Source organism: Gossypium hirsutum, chromosome A12 (assembly GCF_007990345.1).
Source record: "Gossypium hirsutum isolate 1008001.06 chromosome A12, Gossypium_hirsutum_v2.1, whole genome shotgun sequence".
NCBI classification, from domain to species: domain Eukaryota; kingdom Viridiplantae; phylum Streptophyta; class Magnoliopsida; order Malvales; family Malvaceae; genus Gossypium; species Gossypium hirsutum.
In genome coordinates this window covers 73,004,235-73,029,338 of record NC_053435.1, presented here as the reverse complement: position 1 = coordinate 73,029,338, position 25,104 = coordinate 73,004,235, and the positions used below count along the sequence as shown (strand labels likewise).

Sequence of the window (25,104 nt, the reverse complement as noted above, 5' to 3'; positions counted from 1 at the left end):
AAGAATAGGGTTTTGAAATGACTTTATTAGGGGCAATTTGTGCTGCACACGGCCTGGGACACGGGCTGTCACAAGGCTATGTGCCACACACGACCACCCCACACGGTCATGTGTCATATTAATCTCAAGTGCATGTTTCACACATTCTGGCACACAGCCTGTGACAAAGCCATGTGACCCAAGTTAGTGAGTTATACAGGCAAAGACACGGTCTGGGACACGACCGTATGTCCTATAGTTTGAATGCTCACATGGACTGGGCTATGTCTTACGACCGTGTGACCCCTATTTTCAAATTTTCCAAACTTTTGTGTTTTATTTTGAATTAGTCCCTAAATGTTTCCAAACTATTTTTAGGGTCTCTTAGGCTTGATTTAAGGCCTATAAGAATTTTTATGCTATAATTAAATTATGTTATCACATGTTAACATGTAAATTATTTATTAATTTATGTTTTAATGTTAAATGTTTTGAATTGTACAATAATACTCCATAACCTTAATCTGATAACGAAGACGGGTTAGGGATATTACAGCTTTGGTTTGAGAAAATTGAGCGACAATAATTTTTTTCCTTCTCCTTAGATGAAAGTACAAAAAATATTAAATTTATTAAATCTTTATATTCATGATAAGTAGGACTCCAGAGAGAACCCCAAGTGGTGTTTACCTTTCTCCAGAATAGGTTGAGTTTTAATTAGAGTTGTAAAAAAGAAAGAAAAAAAAAGAGTAGGACTCGTTAGGAAATACAATAAAACATCACAAATTTATGAAAACTATGGATGGACCATGGCTTTGGTTTTACCACAACCATAATTAATGTTAGGTATATCTCCAATCTTTTCCACCCAGATTCAAAAACCACTAACATCCCAAGGAAGAAATGGGCTTCAATATGGTAATGGAAAAGTCATAACCTAGATTATCTGCTTGGAACCTTAAAGCAACCCAACCAAATGGATGAACAGCCACTATGTTCTTCATAATTGGAACAACCAATTTATACTTTTCAACATCCCTTGACAAGTTGAATTTCCCTTCCCCATATCCCAGCACCCAAAAACCATGCCCATAAAGATGCCAGGGATGTGTCTCACTAACATTTCGCATCATAGAATTTGCATTTTGCAATATAATATCCACGGTAGAGTTAAATTGCAGCTTGTAAATGGATGTGCTTGAGATAGCATTTGTGTTGTTTGCAACACTATAAATGTCAAAATTTGTAGAGTCGTAATCTTCAGGTGGTGGACTTGGATCAAAAACATCACTCATATTTTCTTTCAAGGCAATAAGGTAAGGGGTGGTTGGAAGGACATGGGAAACGTTGTTTAAGGACCAACGAAGGTAACCATTTATTGTGTTTTGTGTGTTGAGGAGTACAATGATCCTGTCTGGTTTTCTTGGAAGGGTTACAATGAAGCCTTTGCGAGCTTTAATGGTTAAGCTTTGGTTGAGTTGGGAGTTTGTGTCATTCCAAATTGGTCCTACGGGTGGATTGGTTGGTGGAGGTTGAGGAAAATAATTGGATAAGTAATTGAAAATCGCTAAGCCATTTGGGGTTTTAAGCTTACGACTAACTACATTAATGGTGGTCCAATAATTCTTGGATGGATCTTGGTTTGCTGTTACTAGAACTGAATATGTCTCCCGAGTATATAAATAGGTTTTCAGTGACGAAGGGTTCCACATATTGTCCATCAGCTTCAATAATTGTCATATCATGGTCCTGCATTTCACAATAGGACAATTGTTTCAAATTCCAGTTCAATTGTCAGTTAGTGTAAGTAATCTGCAATGTTACTGATTTATTCAAACGAAAATAATAAATAATATAAAATAATATATTCTTTATGAATAAACAATTAAGATAAGTTCATTTAAAGAAATTTTATTTTATATATGTTAGAAGATGTGTATATAGAGTTCTTGGGCTTGATATTTTTAGTGTAGTAATTTCATTTGATTAAAATTTTAATATTTTATATGTATTTTTAAAATTTTTCTTTTTTTTATTAGAATAATTGTGTTGAAAGTATGTATCAATCTAAAGAATTGTGTTATGCAAAGACATAACATTTAGTGAAAGATAATGTTATGTAAAAGCACAATTTATGCTAATAATTGTGTTATGTAAAGGCATAACATTTAATGTAATGTTGCATAACACAATTTACCGGGTCTTAATTATCATAGATTACAATCAACGAATTGTGCAATAAATAAATCTCTAGTTAATGGTTCGAGATACTTAATTATAGAAGAAAATTTATAACCAACATATATTCTCGACCTCCTTTGGGGACCCATGTTTGTGTGTTGTGATGAAGTTTTTGGAAAATATACTACACATCCAAAAATTCTAAGATGAGAAATATTTAGTTGTTGACCAAAAGTCAATTGTAATGAGGAGTTTTTATTATAATTTATTGACTTGATGCGTGCAAGTGTTGTAGCATGTAAATCAACATAATCTTATATTGAAATAAGAAACTTCGTTCTCATAAGTAATGATTTAAATATTAACTAGAGACATTCAATAAATGATTTCTCTAAATAATTATGTATATAAATAACAAGCTTTGCAAAAATTGTTCAATTTTATATACAGCAATCATTAAAAGCCTTAGATATAAAATTACCATTAGCAATACTAATTGTCTTAATTATATAATCTAAAAATATGATTATTTAAATAAATAATTTTTCAAATAACAGGTTACAAATTGATAACACACATGTGATTATCATGTTGATGTATCTACCAAAATCATATAATATCCTGGAGGGATGAAACCATTTAAAGAAAGTATCTAATGCCTCATAGTCTATTTTGATTACTTTTCTCTACATTATTCCTAACAATTTAAAGTGGCGGATATTTACACGTATTTAACACAGACACGTATATTCAAAGAATTGTATGTTGTACTTGAAGAAACACGAAGAGTTGGAATAGGATACCTCAATTTGGAAGCTAAGAGATGATAAGGATGTCAAGCTAGCAAGCCTTAACTGATAAGTTTTTCCAGGAATTACAGTAAGTGTCGAGGGAGAACATTGAGGATTTGTTGAGTTACAAATACCTGGTGCTAAGCCAGAACAATTGTAGTTCCCTTTGCCATTTATCAATAATGACTGAAATATAACCAAAAAGAAAAAAAGAATAGTTTAGACAAGTTGTGCATATTCAAGTGTTGCATGGGTAGTGTGTTGATATGCCCGAGGCTCGCCAATCCATTGAAAAGGAATGGAGGACAAGGCAATTGATTGGTCATAAGCTGAATGATGGTACCAATCGCTGAGAATAATCCCATGATCCGCATCATAGTTGAAGGGCTCTGTCACTCCTGGAACTGAAACATTTATCATCCCATATAATCCTCCTCTTTGCAATCCATAATGTGAATGGTACATGTATGTCCCCGCCTAATGTTTAACCAAATACAAACTTAGGTGTATGTTTGGGCTTTAATATCATTAAATTTAATTAACACCACATGCTAGTGTTACACATCTAATCTAAAATTAATTTTTAAAGGAATAATGATTATGAATACTAGGTTATTCACATATTCAACTTGCGTGAAAATATTATATAAAAATTATATTTATATATACAAAAAAACTAATAACACGTTGCTTAAAATGACAAAGTTGAAGTTTTGAGACTTTTAAGTCTCATTTTCTAGTTTGTTCTAAGCTTAAATTGTTATTTATAAATTTTATATACAATGTAAAACATAAAAATATCTTTATAAGAATATTTATTATTTTTCAAAAATAATATTTAAAAAAATTAACTGAATCAATATCAATTTAATATGATTAAAATATTTAACAGATAAAAAAACTCAATTCAAAATTGATTAATTCATTCCATTTTTAAAAATTGAAATTATTAATACAATTAATCTTTTAGTTTTATCTTAAAGACAACATTAAATCATATATATATATATATATATATGTATGTATATATTATATTTGGTATTTATTTAACATTAGATATTTTAAGTTTTATTAAAATGAATGGAAAATTTAAAATCTTAACCTTGGATATGTTTTATTTTTTTACATTAGAACAATAGATTGAAACTTTGAAACTATGGCAAGAATCCAAATAAAATTAATTTACTATAAACGAAAAGATGTACTTTTTAATTTAAAGTTTAATTGATGTGAGATAAGATGATTGTTACCCTGGCATGATTGCACACTGTGTAACGCCATCCGTTCCATCACTCCAAGGTGTTCCATGCTGTTTTCAGTAGCTCACAAACATAATTCATTCTATTAACAATTTTCTATTATATCATTTAAAACAAGTAGGTAAAATAATTCTCCACTTTCTCTTAATTTCAAATTTTGGCAAATTGATCCTTAAAATAATTAGAGCAATTCAATTTTTTTCAATTTCAAAAGTGAATAACTAATAACAATTAATCACGACGCTAATGTCTTTCATAAATTGTACATAACTTTGATTAGTATAATAACAAATTTTCATACTTAGATAACTTTACAAATTAATCAATAAAATAGCTAGATTAAGTTGTCCCGATCTCAAAAATATAAAAATTACTAAAAACGGGACTTGAATACTTTCCTAATTTGGCCAAGAAAGCTTGCTTTCTCTTTCCTAGGGTTTCCATGCAAAATATTTGAGGAAGATGATGATAAATGATGATATTTTCATCTTTTTATTATTTATCATCTTTATTTTTTATCTTTCCAATTTTGTCCTTTTCTTTAATTTTATTTTCCATGGATGAATCATTATCCTTAACAACTAAGTATTTTTAATTGTCTAATTACCATATAATAACCTCTAATTTAAAGTTCTATAGCTATTAAAACTCAACTTTTACACTTTGTGCAATTTGGTCCTTTGTCAAATTAAACATGTAATCGTTAAAATTTCTTTACAAAATTTTCACACAATATTGTTATCATACTGTAGATCATAAAATATTATTAAAATATTTTTTTTTCTTTCTAGACTCGAATTTGTGGTCCCAAAACCACTATTCCGATTTTGTCGAAAATGAGCTGTTACAACTAACTTTCTTCAAATTTATCATATCATAACTCGTTTTTACTGTCCTGACGAACTTCATTGAAAATCACCATGATGTTAAAACTCACATCACAAAACCTCTCAACACTCAGTTACACCCTATTTCCCCATATTTATTAATCACACCTCATATACCTAACATAGGTATATATTCAAATATGTTATACTCATTTTCTTAACCAAATCATACTCATTACACATTTCACACACACATCAGATGATCATGTATCACAATATATATCTCAAACACACATAAATAGTTGCTTTACAGAATCATATACATCCATACATACAGCCCACTACATCCCAGACTCATGAGGACACTATATCAAGATCTCATACATATTTTCAACAGTCAAATCAAGTACTCATTCACTGATACTAGAACATTGATTACAAAGATTTATCTAGAAAAAATTGTAGGATTTGATATTAAGGACTCACCTACTATAGCTATGTAACCCCCCAAACTCAATCCTATTCACAGGGTCTGAGTTTCGAGTGTTACTTCGCAAGGCTAAACCATTAAGAAAAGAATTTACAATTTCTCATATCCTTAAGTATGTGATTTGACAATTAAATTAGAAACTTATTGTATGAAAACAAGGGAAGCAACTTAAAATAATCTTATTACAATAAACTCGATACAAATCCTTACAGAATGAAAGTTTATTTAAATACAAACTCAAAAGGTGTATTCCTAGACTATGCCACATCTCCACTGTATACATAGTAGCCCACTCCGCCATCACCTTGGCGAACTCCTGGCATCATCCCTCCAAGCGAAGTCTTTTCTCAAATATTTGAAAGGCAATAACAAATCTTGTAAGTACAAGAGTACTTAGTGTGTTCATTATAACATTACCTTGATGGATTCTTTGCACTCTTGTATGAAATTTTGGGTGCCAATTATTTTGTATCATTTATTCCAGTGGACACCACTACAATTTACCATTCTCTTATATACCAGATATCATGCTCTTATCATACTCAATCTTTCTTATTTAACTAAATGGGGAATCCTTTCAAACGTTTCATAAATCTTTTGTCCCACATAACTGTTTAATAGAACATACCCCTAAAAATCACTTCCAACAATCCATGCCTCAACCCATACTGTAACATTACAAATTAGGGTCTAGTCAAAATAGTGGTTTTGAGACCACAAATTCGAAGTAGAAATCATTATTTTATGATTATTACAAGGTCTATGATATGATTCCATGCTTGTGTGAAAATTTCATGAAGAAATTTTATGAGTAAATTGTCCAATTTGACTTTAGGGACTAAATTGAATAAGTTAAAAAGTATGTGTTTCTAGAAGATTTTAGTATGAAATAGCTTTGGATTATTAATTAGAGGTCCCTAAATATCAATTTTCCTAATTTCTATTTTTATGGACAAAAATGGGCATGCATGGATAAAATTTGAAAGTTTAGTAAAAAGGGCATTTTTGTGATTTAGTTAATAAAATAATAGAAAAGGAAAAATCAACCAAATTTGCTCATCTTCTCCATGCCATAGCTGAAATTCTCCAGCTCTCCATAGCTAGGGTTTTTTAATTTTTCAAGCTTGGAAGTAAGTCAATCTTAGCCCCATTTTTAATGTTCTTTGCATTTTTGAGATCTTTGAAGCATGATTTAGCTATTTCTACCCTTTATTTGAACTAGGGTTTATGTCCAAAAATTTACCCGTGTGTGTCATGCATGTATTTTGATGATTAATGGAGGAATATGAAAGTTTGGAGTTAAATGAACATATTTTTCTAAGTGATTTTTCATGAAAACACCTAAAATGACTTATTTGTAAAATTTGTAAAAATAGGTGTTAAAAATGTGATTTGATGAAAAATGTGGGCTGTTATAAGAGGGAATATGAATTGGCTAGGCTTGGGTAACAAAGAAATTGGACACATTTCACTTTACGAGCTTAGGGACCAAAGTGTAAATATGTGAAAGTTTAGGGGCAAAATTATAATTTTGTCAAAGTATGATTTATGGACTTTAAATAAGTGAAATTTGCTATTATAGATCAAGAAAAATGGAGTCTAGGCCTAGATCAGGAAAAGAGAAAGATCTTGGACTAAATCGAACTAATTGTCCATATTTTGTACTGAGGTAAGTGCGCGTGTAATTGATATAGCATTTTATTATACGTCTAACCCTTAATGTTGCATGAGTTGTATAATGTCTTCGTGAGTATCATTGATGTTTTCCGAAAAAGATTTGAAGAGATGAAAGTTGATTGAACCTTAGGAATACTTAGGGCATACATATCATGATATTTGGGTTGATGAGATCCCGTATAAGACCATATCTGGGATATGGCATTGGAATTGATATATGATCCCATGTAAGACAATGTCTGGGACATGGCATTGGCATCGATATGAGTACATCATGTAAGACCATAGCTAGGCTAATGGCTTTGATATGTGTGATCCCACGTAAGACCATGTTTGGGACATGGCCTTGGCATCGATATGTGGCCCAATGTAAGACCATATCCGGGATATGGCATTGGCACCCTACTATGTGAATATAGTTCCCTGAGTATCCCTTAGTATTCCAAGTAGTTCAACGAGTAGTCTAAGGATTTGTCAAAGAAATGACAAGGTATGAACATGTCGAGAGCGTACAAGTATGTACGGCATGCTCGTAGTTATTGTGATTATGAAATGAACAAATCTTTGGTAAGATGAGAATGAAGGAATTATGATCTTGAATTCTATTGAATATTATGTAAATCGAATGAGATAGGATATGACTACAATGATTATTAAGAATGAGAGGAATCCAATTATGTTATGCATGTGTATGAAAATTGCTCGCGAGGTTTCGTGATAGGTTTTAAATATTTATAATTACTCGTTCTTGAACTAGCTATTATCGCGATGTAGGCAAGTGTACCTATCGAACAGTAGTATAGTTTTAGCAAGACCGAATTGTCGAACCCAAAGGAACTAAAAGTACTAGTAATGATTGTCTTTTTATTATCTAGCCTAAGAATAAAGAGGTTTTATTTTAATAACTAATTATCTAAACTAAGAACTCACAGAGAAAAGAATTGGGGAATTGCTTTTGGGAAAATCGATTGAATGAAGACAATACCTAAGAAAAAATCCACCTAGACTTTACTTGTTATTCTGGCTCCGAATCGGACGATTTATTCATTCAACTTGTTCCGTAGAGATCCCTAAGTTATGTTATTATCCCTATTCAAGACTAATAACGTCTAATCCCTAGATTGAATAACCGAGACTTTTCTCTAATTAACACTCTAAGGTTGCATTAACTCGATCTATGGATCCTCTTATTAGGTTTCACCCTAATCCGACAAAATCTTGTCACCGTATTTCTAGGCACGCAATCAACTCTGCTTAATTATGACAAAAGTACTCTTAGACAGGGTCTATTCCTCCTCTGAATAAGAGCATGCCTTGAATTAGTATCCTGGGATATCAAAACAATAATTAAGAACACATAATTAAGAACAAGTTAAATATTTATCATACGATTCATAAAATAATAACAAGATTCGTCTTAGGTTTCATTCCCCTTAGGTATTTAGGGGTTTTAGTTCATAACTGAATAAGAAAACATCTTAGAAGAATAAAGAATACAAAACATAAAGAAAACCCAAAACTAATACAACACATAAAGAAAACCTAAAACTCCTGGAGGGAAATTGAGGAGAGATCTTCAATCTTGATGATAAATCCGACTTCCGAGATGGATCAATCAGCTTCCTTAGAGTAATCCCTTACCCTCTCTTCTCCGTCTCCATTTTCTTCCTCCTCTAGGCTGTATTTATAGGCTTTGGAATGCCTAAAGGCCCTCAAAATTAGCCTTTTTCGAATTGGACTCAACTTGGGCTCGGCAGGGACACGCCCGTGTGTGATTACTTCAGGCCGTGTTCAAGCCTGTTAGAATGGCACGGGCGTGTGCTATACTAGTGTGAGTCGTGCTCCAATTCTGCCAGATTGACACGGCCGTGTGGTCTGCCTGTGTGATGAGGTTCAGGCCATGTTGATCTCGTACTTTGGCCCATTTTCTCCGTTTTTGGCCCGTTTCTCGTTCCTTTCGCTCTCTTATGCTCTCCTAAGTATAAAACATGAAATTAAAGCATTAGAAGCATCGAATTCACCAATTCTTATGGAAAATCATCCATAAATTGCATTAAACGTGGGGTAAAAATATGTATAAATTACGGTTTATCAAATACCCCCACACTTAAGCATTTTCTTGTCCTCAAGCAAAATTCTCAACTCATAATCAAAATAATTTCTCCTCAACTTATAATTCTTATCGATAATATCTCAAGATAATCCATAGGTAATTATACATTGAGAATTCAACTAAAAGAACATAAAAGTTTCAAACATTCCAAGTTGAGTATTTAATCATGCAAACATAGGTGTCTCTCTGCATCTAAGTAATTATTTTTCATTTAGAATATCACAGAGTTTCACATCATCACTAAAGATTCACTCAAATCACTTGAGGTGTTTAAGGACAATAAAAGAAGCACTCAATAGTCAATAATGAAAAGTCATTACCATAGGCTTGCATGAAAATCAAATCTCCACCACTATAATTTAAGATGATACATCAATCAAAAGGTCTTTAGAGGGTTGTAGTGAGGCTTGGTTAGGGGGTGTGGTCACAAGCTGAAAGAAAAGGTTAGAATCGAGATTAAATTGAAAAATTGCCTAACTAGAAAAAGAGTTAATCTTCACTTGCGTACAACAGAGCTTCTCTCAAAATATGAAATTACAAATATGTATACATAGTTTTTTTTTTAAGAATAAGTTAAAATAATATAGACTAACTATCAAGAACAAAACATAGCTAGGCATATAAATGTAATACAAACTGTTATAAACATTATAAATGTAATACAAACTTACTAAACCACGATAGCTAACGACACGTGACGATGATTACTCGATGGCTTTTTCTTTCCCCTGTTTATCAACAGATCGGTCCGCTTCTTGACCTAAATATAATAGTTTAATTAAACTAACCAAATTAGACATATTAAAACACTTAAATTCATGCAATTAACCCTTTAATGACATTTTACAAATTTACCCTAAACTTTCACCTTTTATTCAATTTATTCCCTAAAATAGAAATTCTCACATTTATCACAAATTAGCCCAAAAAATCTTGTGTTGAATTCTATAGGGTCCCTATACAACCCGATTTTACTACTTTATCACACGAATGACATGTTATTTTACAATTTTAACAACTTAGTTCTTAAACTTTTAAATTAAAAAAAAAAATCACTTTACAAAATAGTCCTATTTAACTATCAAGCTTAATAATCTATCATAAAAATTCAAGAACATCACAAATTCATCAATGGTAAAATTATAAACATTTAATAGTTTTATAAATTAGTCCCCAATTTAGTTAGATTAAGTTACACGATCTCAAAAATACAAAAATCACTAAAAACATATAGGAAATTCACTTACATGCATTCAAATTAGCACGGCCGATTCTCAAACCTTTGCAACCATGGATTTTTTTTATTTTAGAAACAAAATTAAAAAAGAAGATAATAGCATTATGTTTTTTTGTTATTTTAAATACTTAATTACCATTTTAACCTTTAATATTAATAAAAAATTTTGAACATACAATGTTAAATCGTCCGCTCACATAAATAAGGTCTGATTACTTATTAAAGTCCTTAATTTATACTTTTATAATCATTAGGCACATATGAATTAATAACGATTAACTTTTGTGACTTTTACAATTTAGTCTTTTTTTTCTTTATTAATTAACCAAACATTAAAAATTCCTAACAGAATTTTAATATGGCACTTTAAGAACCTTATAAATATTAAATAAATAAAAATTTACTAACTCATTGGTTAGAATTGTGGTCCCGAAACCACCATTTTCAACACCACTGAAAAACGGGCTGTTACAGATGCACTTACCTAGATTGGCAGATAGTGATGAAAACAAAACTAGATGAATCAGAGGGGAATACAAAGAAGGTAAATTTTAAAGCAAGGATAATTGGATACATTGATTAAAAATTACAAGTGTTGAAGAAAGGAAAATATTATTAAAACAAAGATACAACAAAGGTAAAATATAGTAGTTTGTTGAATGAGCGTTTAAGCCTTCTGTTGGCTAAGTCCTTTGAGAAAACGTAGGAATGGTTTCAAGTTTGAAACCAAACAAGGAAGACCCTTGTGATGGGTCGATCTGGGAGTGGATGAAAAAGGTGTGGAGGAAGGTACACTTGGAAGTCAGATTAGGTGTCCACAATGTTAATCTTGAAGGCTTAGAAACTCTCCATTTTGCAAGTGAACCTTTTCAATAGGGCATAACTCCCACCAACCCATTTCTTCCTCGAACTGGGGGGAGATTGAATTTAACCTTCTAAACAGGGAGAGTATATGTAACACCCCTTACCCGTATTCAACACCGGAACAGGCTACGAGGCATTACCGGACTTACAAAGCAAGCAAACATACAATTCTGAGTCATAAATTTTTCATGCAAATTAAAACCATTCGCATTCAACCATAAAGTTCCTAATACGGGCCTATGAGGCTCGAAACATACTTTGGAAGTGGTTCGGGACTAAACTCAGCACTTAGGAAATTTTTACAAAACTTAGAAAATTTTTGTTATGAATAGGGGTCACACGCCTGTGTGGCTTGGGACACGCCTGTGTGGGCAGGTCGTGTGGTCACACACGCCCATGTCCCTAACCCATGTAACTCTCTATTTATAATGCATGAAAAAATTGATGTCATAAAGCCAAGTCACACACCCATGTTCCATGCCATGTGATAAATTATATTTCCATAAAATAGGTGTAGACTTCACACGGTCGAGACACACGCCCGTGCCTGAGGCCGTGTCCCTCACACGGCTGAGACACACGTCTGTGTGCTCAATTTTGAGCATTCTGTTTCTCAAATTTAAGGTGCAAGGGATACACAGCCAAAACACATGGCCATGGGGCAGACCGTGTGTCACACACGGCCTAGACACACGCCCGTGTGTCTACCCGTGTAGACAAAATAAAGGCTATTTACCAAGCCATTTGTCACCCTTATTTACACCTACACACACACAAGTTCAATGGCATAATCCATAGTATGTTTAAGCAACCAAAACATCCATAATCAAGGCGTAATCATATTATTCATTACCAACACTTAACATATATACTACAGCATAATTTACCAATTCAATTCATACCAAACTCACATTCACAATTTTCAACATGAATACTTTCATCATGCATAACTCTACTTAGATTTCCTACCACACCAAAGGACCAATCTCATCCATTTCATAGCAAGTCATTTAACCATAATAAACACATAGTAACCCATTACAAAACACAAAAACAAGAAGGCATTAACACATATAATTATATAAATTGGCTTACAATTATTTTAGCCAAAATAAGCCAATTACATGGCTAAATACCAATAACCTTAAAAAAAATATAAGCCAATACATTTGGCCAAACAAAATGATACATATAACAAAATGACCAAGTCTCTATACATGCCATACTCTCAAAATGTTTTAAAATCATCGCTAAAGACAGTTTGATAGTGTGATGCGACTTCCAACAATCTCCAATCCTGAGCTAGCTTGGTGACACTATAAAACATTGAAAATAAAACAGAGTAAGCTATATAGCTTAGTAAGCTCATATGAAGAAATAAGCAACCTTGCCATACGTTAATCATGCAAGTAATATAATATAAGGTAACATAATTTACCATAATCTCATGATCATAATTCACTTCCATCATAACCTACTTTTAAATCATCATTTCATGAATTTATAATCATAAGCTTCGAGTACATACCTGTACCATCTCATTCTTATCTTTGACATACCCATGAACCACTCGGAATAATAATGTTGGATACTTGGGAATCTTGCACACTAAGTACCACATATGTAGCCAATGCTACCTCAATCTCATATCGCATAATTGCTCGCTCTCGAGCTAATCAATGGGCCTGCTAACACAAGTTGTCAGTCAAGACGTAACTACTCGGTGCTGCTCACACAAGCTGTCAAGTAACCGCAACGTACGCCAGTATACTCAGCCACCGATAGGACGTACGAGACCAATACCTAGATCACATAACACATGGTAACCCTCGTGACATGTCACTTGTATCCTAATATATTCCTAAGGTTCAAACGGAATTTCATGCTTGTCGAACAGTAGTCGAACTCATCCATAAATTTAAAATCGTCTACAAAATCAATCATCCGTAAAGCATTTAAATAAAATTAAATTAAAGCTTATTTAACATACAAACTTACCTCGATTACAAAAATGGCTATTAGTTCGATTTAGTCCACAACCTTGTTCTTTCCCCAGTCTAGACTCGAACTGTGTTTTTCTTGAATTATAATATCAAATTTAACTTATTTAATCATCACATTATTCAATTTAGCCCAAAAACACACTATGAAAAAAAATTACATTTTTGCCCTTAAACTTTTAACATTTTACATTTTAGTCCCTAGGCTCGTAAAAATGATTTTCATTCAATTTCATCACACCTAAGCCTAGTCGAACCTATTCCTTGCTCATAACATCCCACATTTTTCATTTATTCATATTTTTACACACATTTTACAACTTTTACAAATAGGTCTTTATTTGACATTTTCATCAAAAATCACTACTAAATGTTGTTTATCTAACACCCAACATGGATTTTCTACCATTAAACATCAAAACACATATATTTTCAACATGGGTAAAATTTTAAATGTCACATTTCTTTCAAATTAGTCCTTGAAATAGCTAAATCAAGTTACAACATTCACAAAAATGTAAAAATCACTAAAAACGGGACAAAGACGGACTTACAATCGAGTTTGGAAGCTTGGCCAAAACCCTAGCTATGGTGACCCTTGAAATTTGACTATGGAGGATGAAATTAGAAAGATGAACATCTTTTATTTGTTTTATTTTGTCTTTATTAACCAAATGACCAAAATGCCATTAATGTGAAGCTTTGAAATTTCACCCTACCATGTCCATTTTTGTCCAACTTAGAGTATAATGGTCTAATTACCATTTAAGGACTTCCAATTTAAAATTTCATAGCAATTAGACACCTGTATCTTCTAGAACACATGTTTTGCACCTATTGCAATTTAGTCTTATTAGTCAAATTGGACGCTCTATCGATAAAATTACTTAACAAAATTTTGGTACAATCATTCAATCAGACTATAAACCTTAAAGAATTAATAAAATAAATTTTTGTACTTCAGATTTGTGGTCCTGAAACCACAATTCTGATTTGACCCAAAAATGGGCTATTACAGTATAAAAGAACCCCACCACTGGCGGATGGACTTTTAGGAAATTAGGGAGTTACACATGACGTAGTTCACCAAGATAGGTGACCCTCCTGGATTCAACCCACCTAAGTTCCCTTCCATTTTGCAAGATGGGCAAGGACTTATTTTTCTAGCCAGTCGATAGTGGAAGGAAGTCAATAGGATTGTTGAGGTAGAGCATTAGGCCTCTGGTAGGGACAGTGAGGGAGAGATAAGAGATACTAATGTGGTCTCCCCATAAAGTTATAGAAAGAATCACATTAAGCGACATCCTAGAGAGGAATGGGGAGGTTAAGGAAATGACTACCTATAACAGCCCGTTTTCAGTGAAATCAGAACAGTGGTTTTAGGACCTCAAATCCGAAGTGGAAATAATTATTTTATTATTATAAGGTCACAGCATGTCAGTATTACCGTATAAAAATTTTGTCAAGAAATTTTATCGTTTGCATGCTTAATTTGATAAAAAAGGACTAAACGCATAAAGTACAAAAGTCGTGTTCTAATAGCAAAAGGTATTAAATGGATATAGAACTTTAAAGTGGAGGTCCTTATGTGGTAATTAGACCATTAGCGTGTTAGTGGAATATAATGGCTTGGAATTTAGTGAAATAAATATTGTTTATACAGGTTAATTTTGTAATTTGGTTAATAATAATATAATAAGTTAAAAAAATTAAAAAGCTTTCATCTTTCTTTTGTTCTTCAACCAAATATCAAAGTGAAGGAATCCATTTTTGTTCAACTAGGGTTCGGCTACTTTGAGGCTCAATTGGTGAGGTATTTTTGTCTTTTTTTATGATTTTTATGTTTTTGGAGTCGTTATAACTTAATTTAGTAAGCCCAAGGACTAATTTATGAAATTGTTAAAGTATTAGGGTTTCACCATTGATGAATGTGTATGTGTTTTGATGTTCGAAGATAGAAAATGAATGGTTGTTGTTAGATAAACAAGTTTTGTAAAGTGGTTTTGGTTGAAAATGTCAAATAGGGATTAAATTTAGAAAAGTAAAATTTATGTGGTGAAATGTATGAATTAATGAAACGTATGGGCTGCTTTAAGCTTAGATGATATTCGGCTAGCATGGGAGTGGACTAAATTGCATGAATTTGCATTTTTATGAGCTAGGGACTAAATCGTAAAGAAGTCAAAATTCTAGTGGAAAATAATAATTTTTTTCAAATTATGAATTTTTGATTGAATTGAATAGAATAATGATTAAAGTAGTTAAACTTGATGATTTAGATCAAGAAAACCCGCGTTCGAATTTAGATCGAGACAAAGATAAAGTAGTAGATTGATTAGTAGATTTTCTCCGTACTAATTCGAGGTAAGTTCATATGTTAATAAGAATAAAATAATTGTGTGTTAAATGCTTTAATATTGCATTTTTTATGAATACGAATTCACGAAAATACTCGACGAAGATTTGGCACCATATAAGATCCCAGTTGAACCTTAGGAATAGATAGGATACAAATGACATGTCATTAGGGGTTACCATATTAGGGGTGTTGGTCCTGTATGTTCTATAGGTGGCTAAGTTTTTCGGCATGTGTTGAAGTTACTCATTAGCTTGTGTGAGCATCACCGTGTAGCAACATCTTGGTTGTCAGCTTGTGTGAGCAGACCCAGTGATGGCTCGAGAGAGAGCATTTATATGAGATATGAGATAGAGATGGTTTTGGCCATGTATTGGCACTTAGTGTGAGAGATTCCCGAGTATCCGATATTATTTCAAATGGTTCAATGGGCATATTGATGATATGAAAGAGTAAAAGGTTGACATGTATTAGTACAAGTATATACGTGAATCATATGTGAATTGAATCTATGAGATTTGTGAATTCATGCCTAACTTTGTGAGTGAATATGTTTTAGGCCTGTGAATCAAATTGAGTTGTATTATGAAATGTTTTATTATTTAAATTGAGATTAAACTCCGTGTTCCATGGCAACACAAACTATATTACAATTTGACCCGTATACTTGCAAACACTGCTGTTGTAATTTCATGTATATTTGGTGTTAGTATTTTTCAGTCAAATGTTCGCATGTTTGGCGGCAGTTATGACACACTGCAGCTTAGACCTGGAGTTTGGGTCGAGTATAGAGTGTTACAAAAGGGGTATATTAGCTCCTAAATTTTCGGGAAAAAATCAATTTAGCTCCTCCGCAAAAAAACATACTCAATTAAGCTCTCACTTTCAATCAGTTAAGCCATTTGACCAACATTTTCTATTTTTTATCATTATATTGTTGACGTGACTGTTAACGGCGCTGACATGATGCTCCATATCAGTGGCAATTACTGACATGTCAGTGCCACATCAGTTGCCATGTCATCAAAAAAAAAGACTCAATTTTTTATAAAAAATAAAAAATTAAAAGAAATATATATTTTTACTGGATGAGCATAGACAAATGGTTATCCAGGTTCATTTATTTCAAAACTTATTTTTTAAAAATTAAAAAATATTTTTTAAAAAAATTATAAATTTGTAAATCAATAATAAATTTTATAAAAATATTAAATAAAATTTAAAAAGTTCAAAATAAAAACAAATATAAATATAAACTATTTAAAAAATTATAGTTCAAAATGAATTTGGACACATATGGTTGTCCAAGTTCACTTTGAACCTGGACAACGAATGTCCAAATTCATTGAGGATGATTTTTCTAAATTATATAAAATTTAAAAATTAATAAAAGTTTCTATTTAAAAATATGACACGTGTGTAAATATTTTAATTCTATTGGTACCTTTTAGAATATACAAAAAATTAAAAGTTTAATTTTATTTTATTAATTTTAAAATTTATACCTAGTACAGGAGCCTCTTTAATACTTTTACTGAGTTTGATAGGAAAAAAATCGAGTTAATTATAGTCAATTTGTGGATCACTCGTTATAATAATGGATATCAATGAAGTTGTGTATTTGAACTTAATTTCCGAGAAAATATGCAAGTGTATTGGTTTGAAGATGAAGACGAATGACTTGAAATAGACTCGTCCATGAGCCGAGCCACCTGAAAAGTGGAAGGGTTTGAGCAAAAATATAACCCCGAGAAAATGAACTTGGACAAAAAAATAAGCCCGTTTTCAAAAAGGTCTTGCCTCAAATAAGGTTCTTTTTTTGCAAGGCCCAGCCCAAATTTGCCAAAAAAAAAAAACTATTGTTTTGTTGTTGTTTTTTTATTGTTTTGTTGTTGTTTCCTACTGTTTTATCACTATTTTATTGTTATTTCACTATTATGTTGCTACTATTTTATTGTTATTATTTAGATATTATATAACTCTTTGTTTTATTGTTAATTGTGCTACTATTTTAGAAGTATTTGTTTAAATTGCACCTATTTTAGTGTTATTTAAGTATAAAATTTTTTTTAATTTACTTTCAATTTGTTGGGAAACATTTATTTTAATGCTTTTAGTGTTTTTGATAAATTATATTTTAAATATCTTTTATATAATAAAATAAAATAAAAAATTTTAATACGGTCAGGCAGGCCCGAGCTTGGTTTTTAGTATTTTTATTCGAGTCAGACTTAGGCAAAAATTTAGGCTCATTTTTCGGGCTGAATCGAGCCCAGATCTATCAATCAAACCTAAAATTTTGTTAAAACTCGACCTGATCCATGAACAACTCTAACCTGAAATTGGTCATGCCACTATTCACAATGGTGCCCAAAATCTACCACCACAATTCCAAAATTAACACCATTCAACCATTCAATAAACTTTGAAAGCTTTGAAATTAAAAACATAAAAAGCCATTGATGAAAAGGAGCTTATTGGGACGCAGGAGTCTTGAGCACTATGTTCGGCACCAGTGTCGAAAAAGACAGTATAAACAAGAACAAAAGTACCAACCATCTCAAAACCAAAGCCCATCTCCTTTAGCATATAACCAGGGTTCACATTAATTAATCTTAATCTTAAAATTTATTTTTATTTATTTATTTAATAAATTATTTTTTTATTTTTTTTATTTTTTATATATTGTAAGAGGTACCAATGGAATTAGAATATTGATGCACATATCATATTTTGAAACTTGATATAATTTAGAAAAATAGTCTTTTTATTAATTCTTATTTTGAACTTTTTAAATTTTTTAAATTTTATTTATGTTTTACAAATTTATAATTTTTTTAAAACATATTTTATAATTTTAAAAAATAAGTTTTGAAATAAATGAACCTGGACAATCATTTGTCCAGATTCATTCCAATAAAAAATAAAAACTATTTCTTTTAATTTTTAATTTTTATTTTTCTAATGTGGCAGTTGGCGTGATGCTGCCGCTTCAACAATTGTCTCTATCATGGAGTGCCACGTTAGTGTTGTTAATAGCCATGTAGGATCCTAGGTCGTGAATAGTGATTCGATTGATGATAAAGAAAGAGAATTCTTGGTTCAGTTCTCCTCCTTAACGATAGAAAAAAGAATTAGATCAAATTCTATTAAGTCTGACTCATAGTGATCATATCAAAGAATGACACTGGTTATCAAATGATTGAACAATCGAGACCAATTTACTTACAATACTTAGTTGACATTCATTAAAAAGTATCTAATGAATTATGAGTTCAGTACATCCTATTTAGCATAAAGGCGGATATTCCTTGCTCATTATTAGACAACCACTTATTCACTAACTTCGTGTAGGCTAATAATTTTCATTTCCCATCTCGTGGACTGTAACAGTCAAAGACAGAAAACGGTGGTCAAAGGGCTTATTTATGCAATTTGAGAGTTTGAGGGCTTAATTGAGTGTATTTTTCGCAAAGAGCTTAATTAATTTATTCGCAAAAGTTTAGGGCTAATATACCCTTTTAACCTTTATTTAAAAACTTTGTTATAAAAATATTTATCATTATTTATAATTTAAAGTTGTGAAGAAATTGGATTTTTAAATGCTATATTTTTAAAAGATTAAAATATGCTCCAAGTTGTTATAATTTTTGTATATTTGGAATTTAGTTGTCTACTTTTATTTTTAAGAATTTAGTATGTTTACTTTTCAAATTTTAAAATTCAAGTACAATTACTTACACTATTAAAATTATTTTGTTATGTGAAATTTTAAAATTAAATAAGATATATTAACTTAATAAAGTAACTAAATTTATTAAATAAAAGTAGAGGTACTACATTCAAGTGTATGCAAAGTAGAGATACTACATTCAAGAATGTTTTAGCATAAAGTAGAATATTGTTATTGGTTATAATTTCAATTTGTTTATTTATAAAGGTATTATCTTAAAAATAATTTAATTTATTAAATCCGTCACAACTTCATCACAAAGTACTATCACTAGTTATAATATCAATATTTGTGACAAAAATTCCTATCTCAAAGTATTTAAGATAAGAAGAAAATTTTTCGTTCTTTAAAAAAATTATGTAATTTTAAATGGTATGGACCAAATTTACAAAAAATTATAAATATTTAAAAATCAATAAACCTATGAATCAATATAAGTTAGTTGAATTGGGCTAAAAATTAGTTGAACTGACAATTGAACCAATTTTTATATATATTAATATTTTTATTTTCATTTTTTATTTCTAATAATTTATTTTCTTTAAATCGGTCAGCCAATCGTTCTGGAAATCAATTGGTCAAACCATTTTGAAATTGATTCAATTATCGGTTCAACCAATTTTTCAGCTCAATTCAACCAATCTCTGCCGGTTCACAAGTCAACTGTTCTTCTACCTATCACTAGATCGATACCCCAATTAATTCCCAATCCGACTAAGTTAGTCTAGTCTGGTTTAGATAAAATTGAATTTTGGAATTTTTATTTATATTTTAAAAATCTTTTTTATTTTTTAATTTTAAATAGTTTTTATTTATTTTCATAATTTTTATTTTTTTAAATATATTTTAAAATTTTTATTTTTTATATTTAAAATATGAAAAAATAAATTTTAATTTTTTATGTACTTTTAAATGTAAGGACCAAATTGACAAAAAAAAAGTGAATGTTGAGGGCTAAAAGAATATTTTAGCTTTGATTTTGTTAACTTTAATGGCAAAATTAAAAGACATGGCGAAGACTTTTAAATTGAAAAAGTACAGGCACTCAATATTTTAAAATTGAAGTATACGGATTAAATTTTAATTTTCGAAAGAGTACAAAGATCTTTGGCATATTTAAACCTAAAAATTATTAAATTATGTTGTGAGTGACCAAATTGTAAATATACTAATGTTGAGTAACTAAATTGTAAATTTACTTATACCCAAGTCTAACATTTAGGAACTTAAACGTGACGATGACCAACTTGTAACTTTTAAATAACTCAATGACCAATTTATAACTTTTTAAAATTAAGTGATGAAAATATAAATTTACTAATAGTTCAGCCACCTTGAATATAGTTTGTCCAAAAAACTAATTGGTAAAAAAGAAAAAAAAAGAAAAAAAAACCTCACAGAATAAATCGAAAATCAATTAAACTCTTACAGTTTTATTTTTTTCGGCCAAAAAAAGAAATGGTTATATTTTTCATCAAGCTAATCCCTTTGTGGACAAAAATCGTCATTTTGTTTTTTGATACTTAAATCTCACTAATCTGAAATTTTTGTACACAGTGGTTTAGTATGTTATCATGATTGTCTTATAACATATGCCACGTCAATATGCATTTACAAATCGAAAAATATACAAAAATATTTATAGATTCTAAAAAAAAATTAAATTAAATCTTTCATAAAAAAAAGTCGAGAATTTTTTAAATCTTCCAAAAAGTATAAAAAAATAAAAATTGAAGAAGCAATATCTAAAATTTTAAAAATGTATTAAATTTATAAAATTTCACAAAAAAAAAAGATTCAAAAGATTCACACTTAAAAAAAATATATATAAAACTTTGAAAAGAACAAAAACTTCCTTAAATTATACACATTTCAAAATTATAAATTATGAAAAAGTTGATAACTTTTTTTTTTAAGTTTGGAAAATTATATATAATCTAAATATACTTCATACAAATTTTAACAGTACTAACATAAAAATATGTATAGCAATCCAAGTGTATTTTATGCAAATTCAAAAATTACATAAGAATTATTTAAAGATCAAAAAAATTCATAAAAAAAATCCACATCATCAACAATGAAACACAAATACACTAACGTTACGCGTGTTACCATATTATTATCATTAAGCTTCTAACAATTCAATCAACTTCTCTATAAAACAAATAATTGTTACTAAATTTTGAAGATTGAAAGCAATGTAATAAAAAAAATTAGAGTAAAAATGAACAAAATGGTAAAGATTAAAAACTAAATATATAATTATGCTAAATGGTAAACATTAAAGAACTCCAAAAAATTGAACCACAATACACATGTACTTATTGTCAGGTACATTACACCAGGGCTTTCTCCCGAATGAGGATCAGTTCTAGCAACAGCACAAATATTCATGATTTTCACATTCTATTTTCTAAAAGCCATCCGACGTTCATGGATTAGACAAAGCTCCATCTCACATCGTTCCATGGGAAAGTTACAAAATCTAAAATTTTAATAAAACCACTGCATGTATTCTCCTTCCCATAAAAGAAATGGAAACCGTAAAAGAGGTAGTAAACTTGAGAATGAATTCTATAGGTTTGGCCGGCACCATAAGTTGAACCTCGCAAGCCCTGTTTTGAATCAACTCTCTGCATCTTTACTCGTCAAAATCTGCTCAAATTCAGATTCATCAGACCACAAAGTGCATCAAATGGTGTTTTGTTTTTGGCACAAAGGCTGCAAAAGAGTTGTTGAAATGAGGACCCCAAAGAACGAAATAGACAGTAAAAGGAGATGCTCATCGCTTAAATAACCAAACAGGACACGCTCAATTGAGATGAGACCAACTTCACCGGTAATCAATAAGTATAACAAGAAATGCCAACCAAAAGACCAGTCTCTATTTCCACCTAAAACCACAACTGCCAAACCTGTTTCTACTTAAAATAAAATAACCTATTCTTAGAATTTGGAGAAAATTGATTAGATAATGGAGAAGGAATTTCAAAATCACTTCTAAAAGCTTTCTATTAAAATACTTGTTTCTGGTAAGTAGTACCATGTATTGCGGCTAGATGTTACATCCAAGTCCAACCATATGGATTTCTATCAAAATCACATCTAAAAGCTTTCTATTATCCTACTTTCCCACTCAACATTTGTAGTTCATGGGTAACTTGACGATTAGAAACCATATAACAGCAATATAGGTTCAAATGCAGTATCCTAATACCAATAATAAAAATGTACCATTAGACCTCAGATAAAGAAAATATCACCACGAACAGGTTATTTGGAAGTGAGGGAAAATTTGTATCTTAAATGGTGGTGTTTTAAGAAACTAAGCTGTTCATTGTTATGAAAAATAAATGATGGATGTCTCAGAAGTTTCAATGCAACATTTAAGATATCACCTTGTCAAAATAGGCATAAACAACTAGGTATGGAACACATTTTTGCAGAAATCAATATTATATTTTGATAAAAACAGACAAGATAAAGTTAATACACATTTCATCCTGGAAGCGAAGTATCAGGAAATTAAAGATAAATATTTGCAGTAATATTTCATGGTGCCAAAGAACCTCTTACACCACTTAAGCAGATAAGGGATAAATAGAAATAGAAAATAAACACTGCTTTTATGAATCATCTATTTGTCAGTAAGTTAACCTATAGGTTGAATCACTACACAAATCAACATTGGCACTTAGTAACCATGAAATTAAGTGCAGACTTGAATCAGAATGATGCAGTTCAACCAGCAAATGCAGTACAATTTGGTTCTATCCACATAAAGAGACATTGGAAGAGTTTCAAAAAATTTGAATTCCATAAAATTTTGTGGAATTCAATTGAAATCTAATAATTTGCTCATTTGCACCTAACAAACCATGATTTCAAAATAATTTGCTAATGTGTGCCGCTAAATAAACCACCTCAACCGAGATAACATCACAGGACACACAAGAAAGCACAAAATCTGTATAAAGGATGAATTGGAAACACTAAAATAGAGTTCACGATAAACACAATGCATCTTGAATAATATGATCATTTTAATTAAATAAGTTAAGGAACTTGACTTTAACTGAACAGAAAAATGAGACAATGAAACAAAATACTAATATCAACAAGTCAAAAGAAGAATACCTCAAACCCTGGTACAGGATGCGTCAAAATCATCAGGAGCAACTCGAGCAATCCAATTACTCAAAGTCCTCTTAATCTCTGAGTGATTAACATATGCCAACTCATACATACTACACAAATTGACCGCCAAAGTCTCATTCAATGCCACAGTAGGTACTCTTTCGAGTGAATTCTCCAATACCTTAATTGAATCTGACAAATCTCTCAAATACATCAAACAAAGCGCCTTATTATTAACAGCCACAACATCTGCGGGATCCCTTTCCATACACTCCTCGTATTCCCTCACTGCAGAAACATAATCTTTGCCTACTAAAAAAACCAAGGCCTTGTTTCTATTCACAAGATTTCTGAACTCAACCTCACTCAAAGCTGAAGAATCATCATTCTTCCTTTCATTTAACATTGTCTCAACACGGTGGAATGATCCTTTTGCCCCTTCAAAATCTCCGATCTGCATCTGAATATACCCTAATTTGGAAACTAAAACCGGGTCTAAATAGTCATGATTGATCAAATGCCTAATCAAATCTAGACATACATTGAATTCCTTAGCCCCCAAATGATGCCCAATTAAACAATGTAAAACAAAAACTTCCCTTTTTCTCCAAATTTTGACAGACTCCTGCAAACTATGAATTCCCTTATCTTTAATTTTCTGACGAATAAAGTTAAGCAAAAGATAAAAGCAATCTAACCCTTCTTGGCGATTCCCAAGCTTGAAGGGGAGTTGGGCGTGGATGAAGCGGAGGGAGAAGGGGACCATAGAACCGGAGCGGGTGTGATAAAGCTTAGGGTAGGTTTCATATTTGTAATGGTGGCTGTTGAAGTCGTGGAGAGAGTCAAGCTCGTTGGAGGCGTCGGAGAAGCGGCGGAGCTTGGTGAGAGCAAGGACGTTGTAGGAAAGGTAGATGAGGTGGTCGTCGGGTTTGGTTAGGAGGTCAAGGGAACGGGCTCTAGAAACTTTATCGAGAATGGAACGCCAGGAGCCGCGCATGGCAAGGTCTTGAAGAGAAGCCAGCTCGTGGGATAGGTCGTTCAGAGATCCGAATTGATTCGTCAGAGGGTCGATGGTCGGCGAGGGTTCGTCCAAGGCGACAACCACGAATCCCAAGCTTTACTTTGCTTTCGCTGTTCACTTTGTTCCTTACCTTGTTTCACTTTTGAAATAAACGGAATGAATTCTAGCTTCTAGGCTAAGCTTAACCTGAATCACTCGAATTACAAGCAGATATTTACATAAAAAATTTCATCCAGTCGATTTTCACCCATTTAGCAATATATATATTTTTTAAAGTTTGGATACTCAGTTAAATTAGTCAAGTTATGAGTTCCTTTCGAAAATCTGATTTCATCATTAGTTGAATTAATTTTTACCAATTTTTATTTAATTCATTTAAAAATTATACTCTAAATTGATTTTTTTTACTAATTCTCAATTCAATCAATTTAAATTG

General features: G+C 31.2%; 1 protein-coding gene and 1 pseudogene across 1 annotated transcript; both read right to left on the bottom strand.

Moving 5' to 3' along the window:
• Positions 1-629: 629 nt before the first annotated feature.
• On the bottom strand, positions 630-14,553 carry LOC107956161 (L-ascorbate oxidase-like; annotated as a pseudogene).
• A 7,194-nt stretch (positions 14,554-21,747) lies between these two features.
• LOC107954687 (trafficking protein particle complex subunit 12) lies at positions 21,748-24,764 on the bottom strand (the record flags this gene model as incomplete). The annotated part of the gene is made up of 2 exons (XM_016890317.2): positions 21,748-22,231; positions 23,648-24,764. A coding segment is annotated over one exon (1,116 nt), but the record flags the coding sequence as incomplete, so codon positions are not given.
• Between the last annotated feature and the right edge of the window lie 340 nt (positions 24,765-25,104).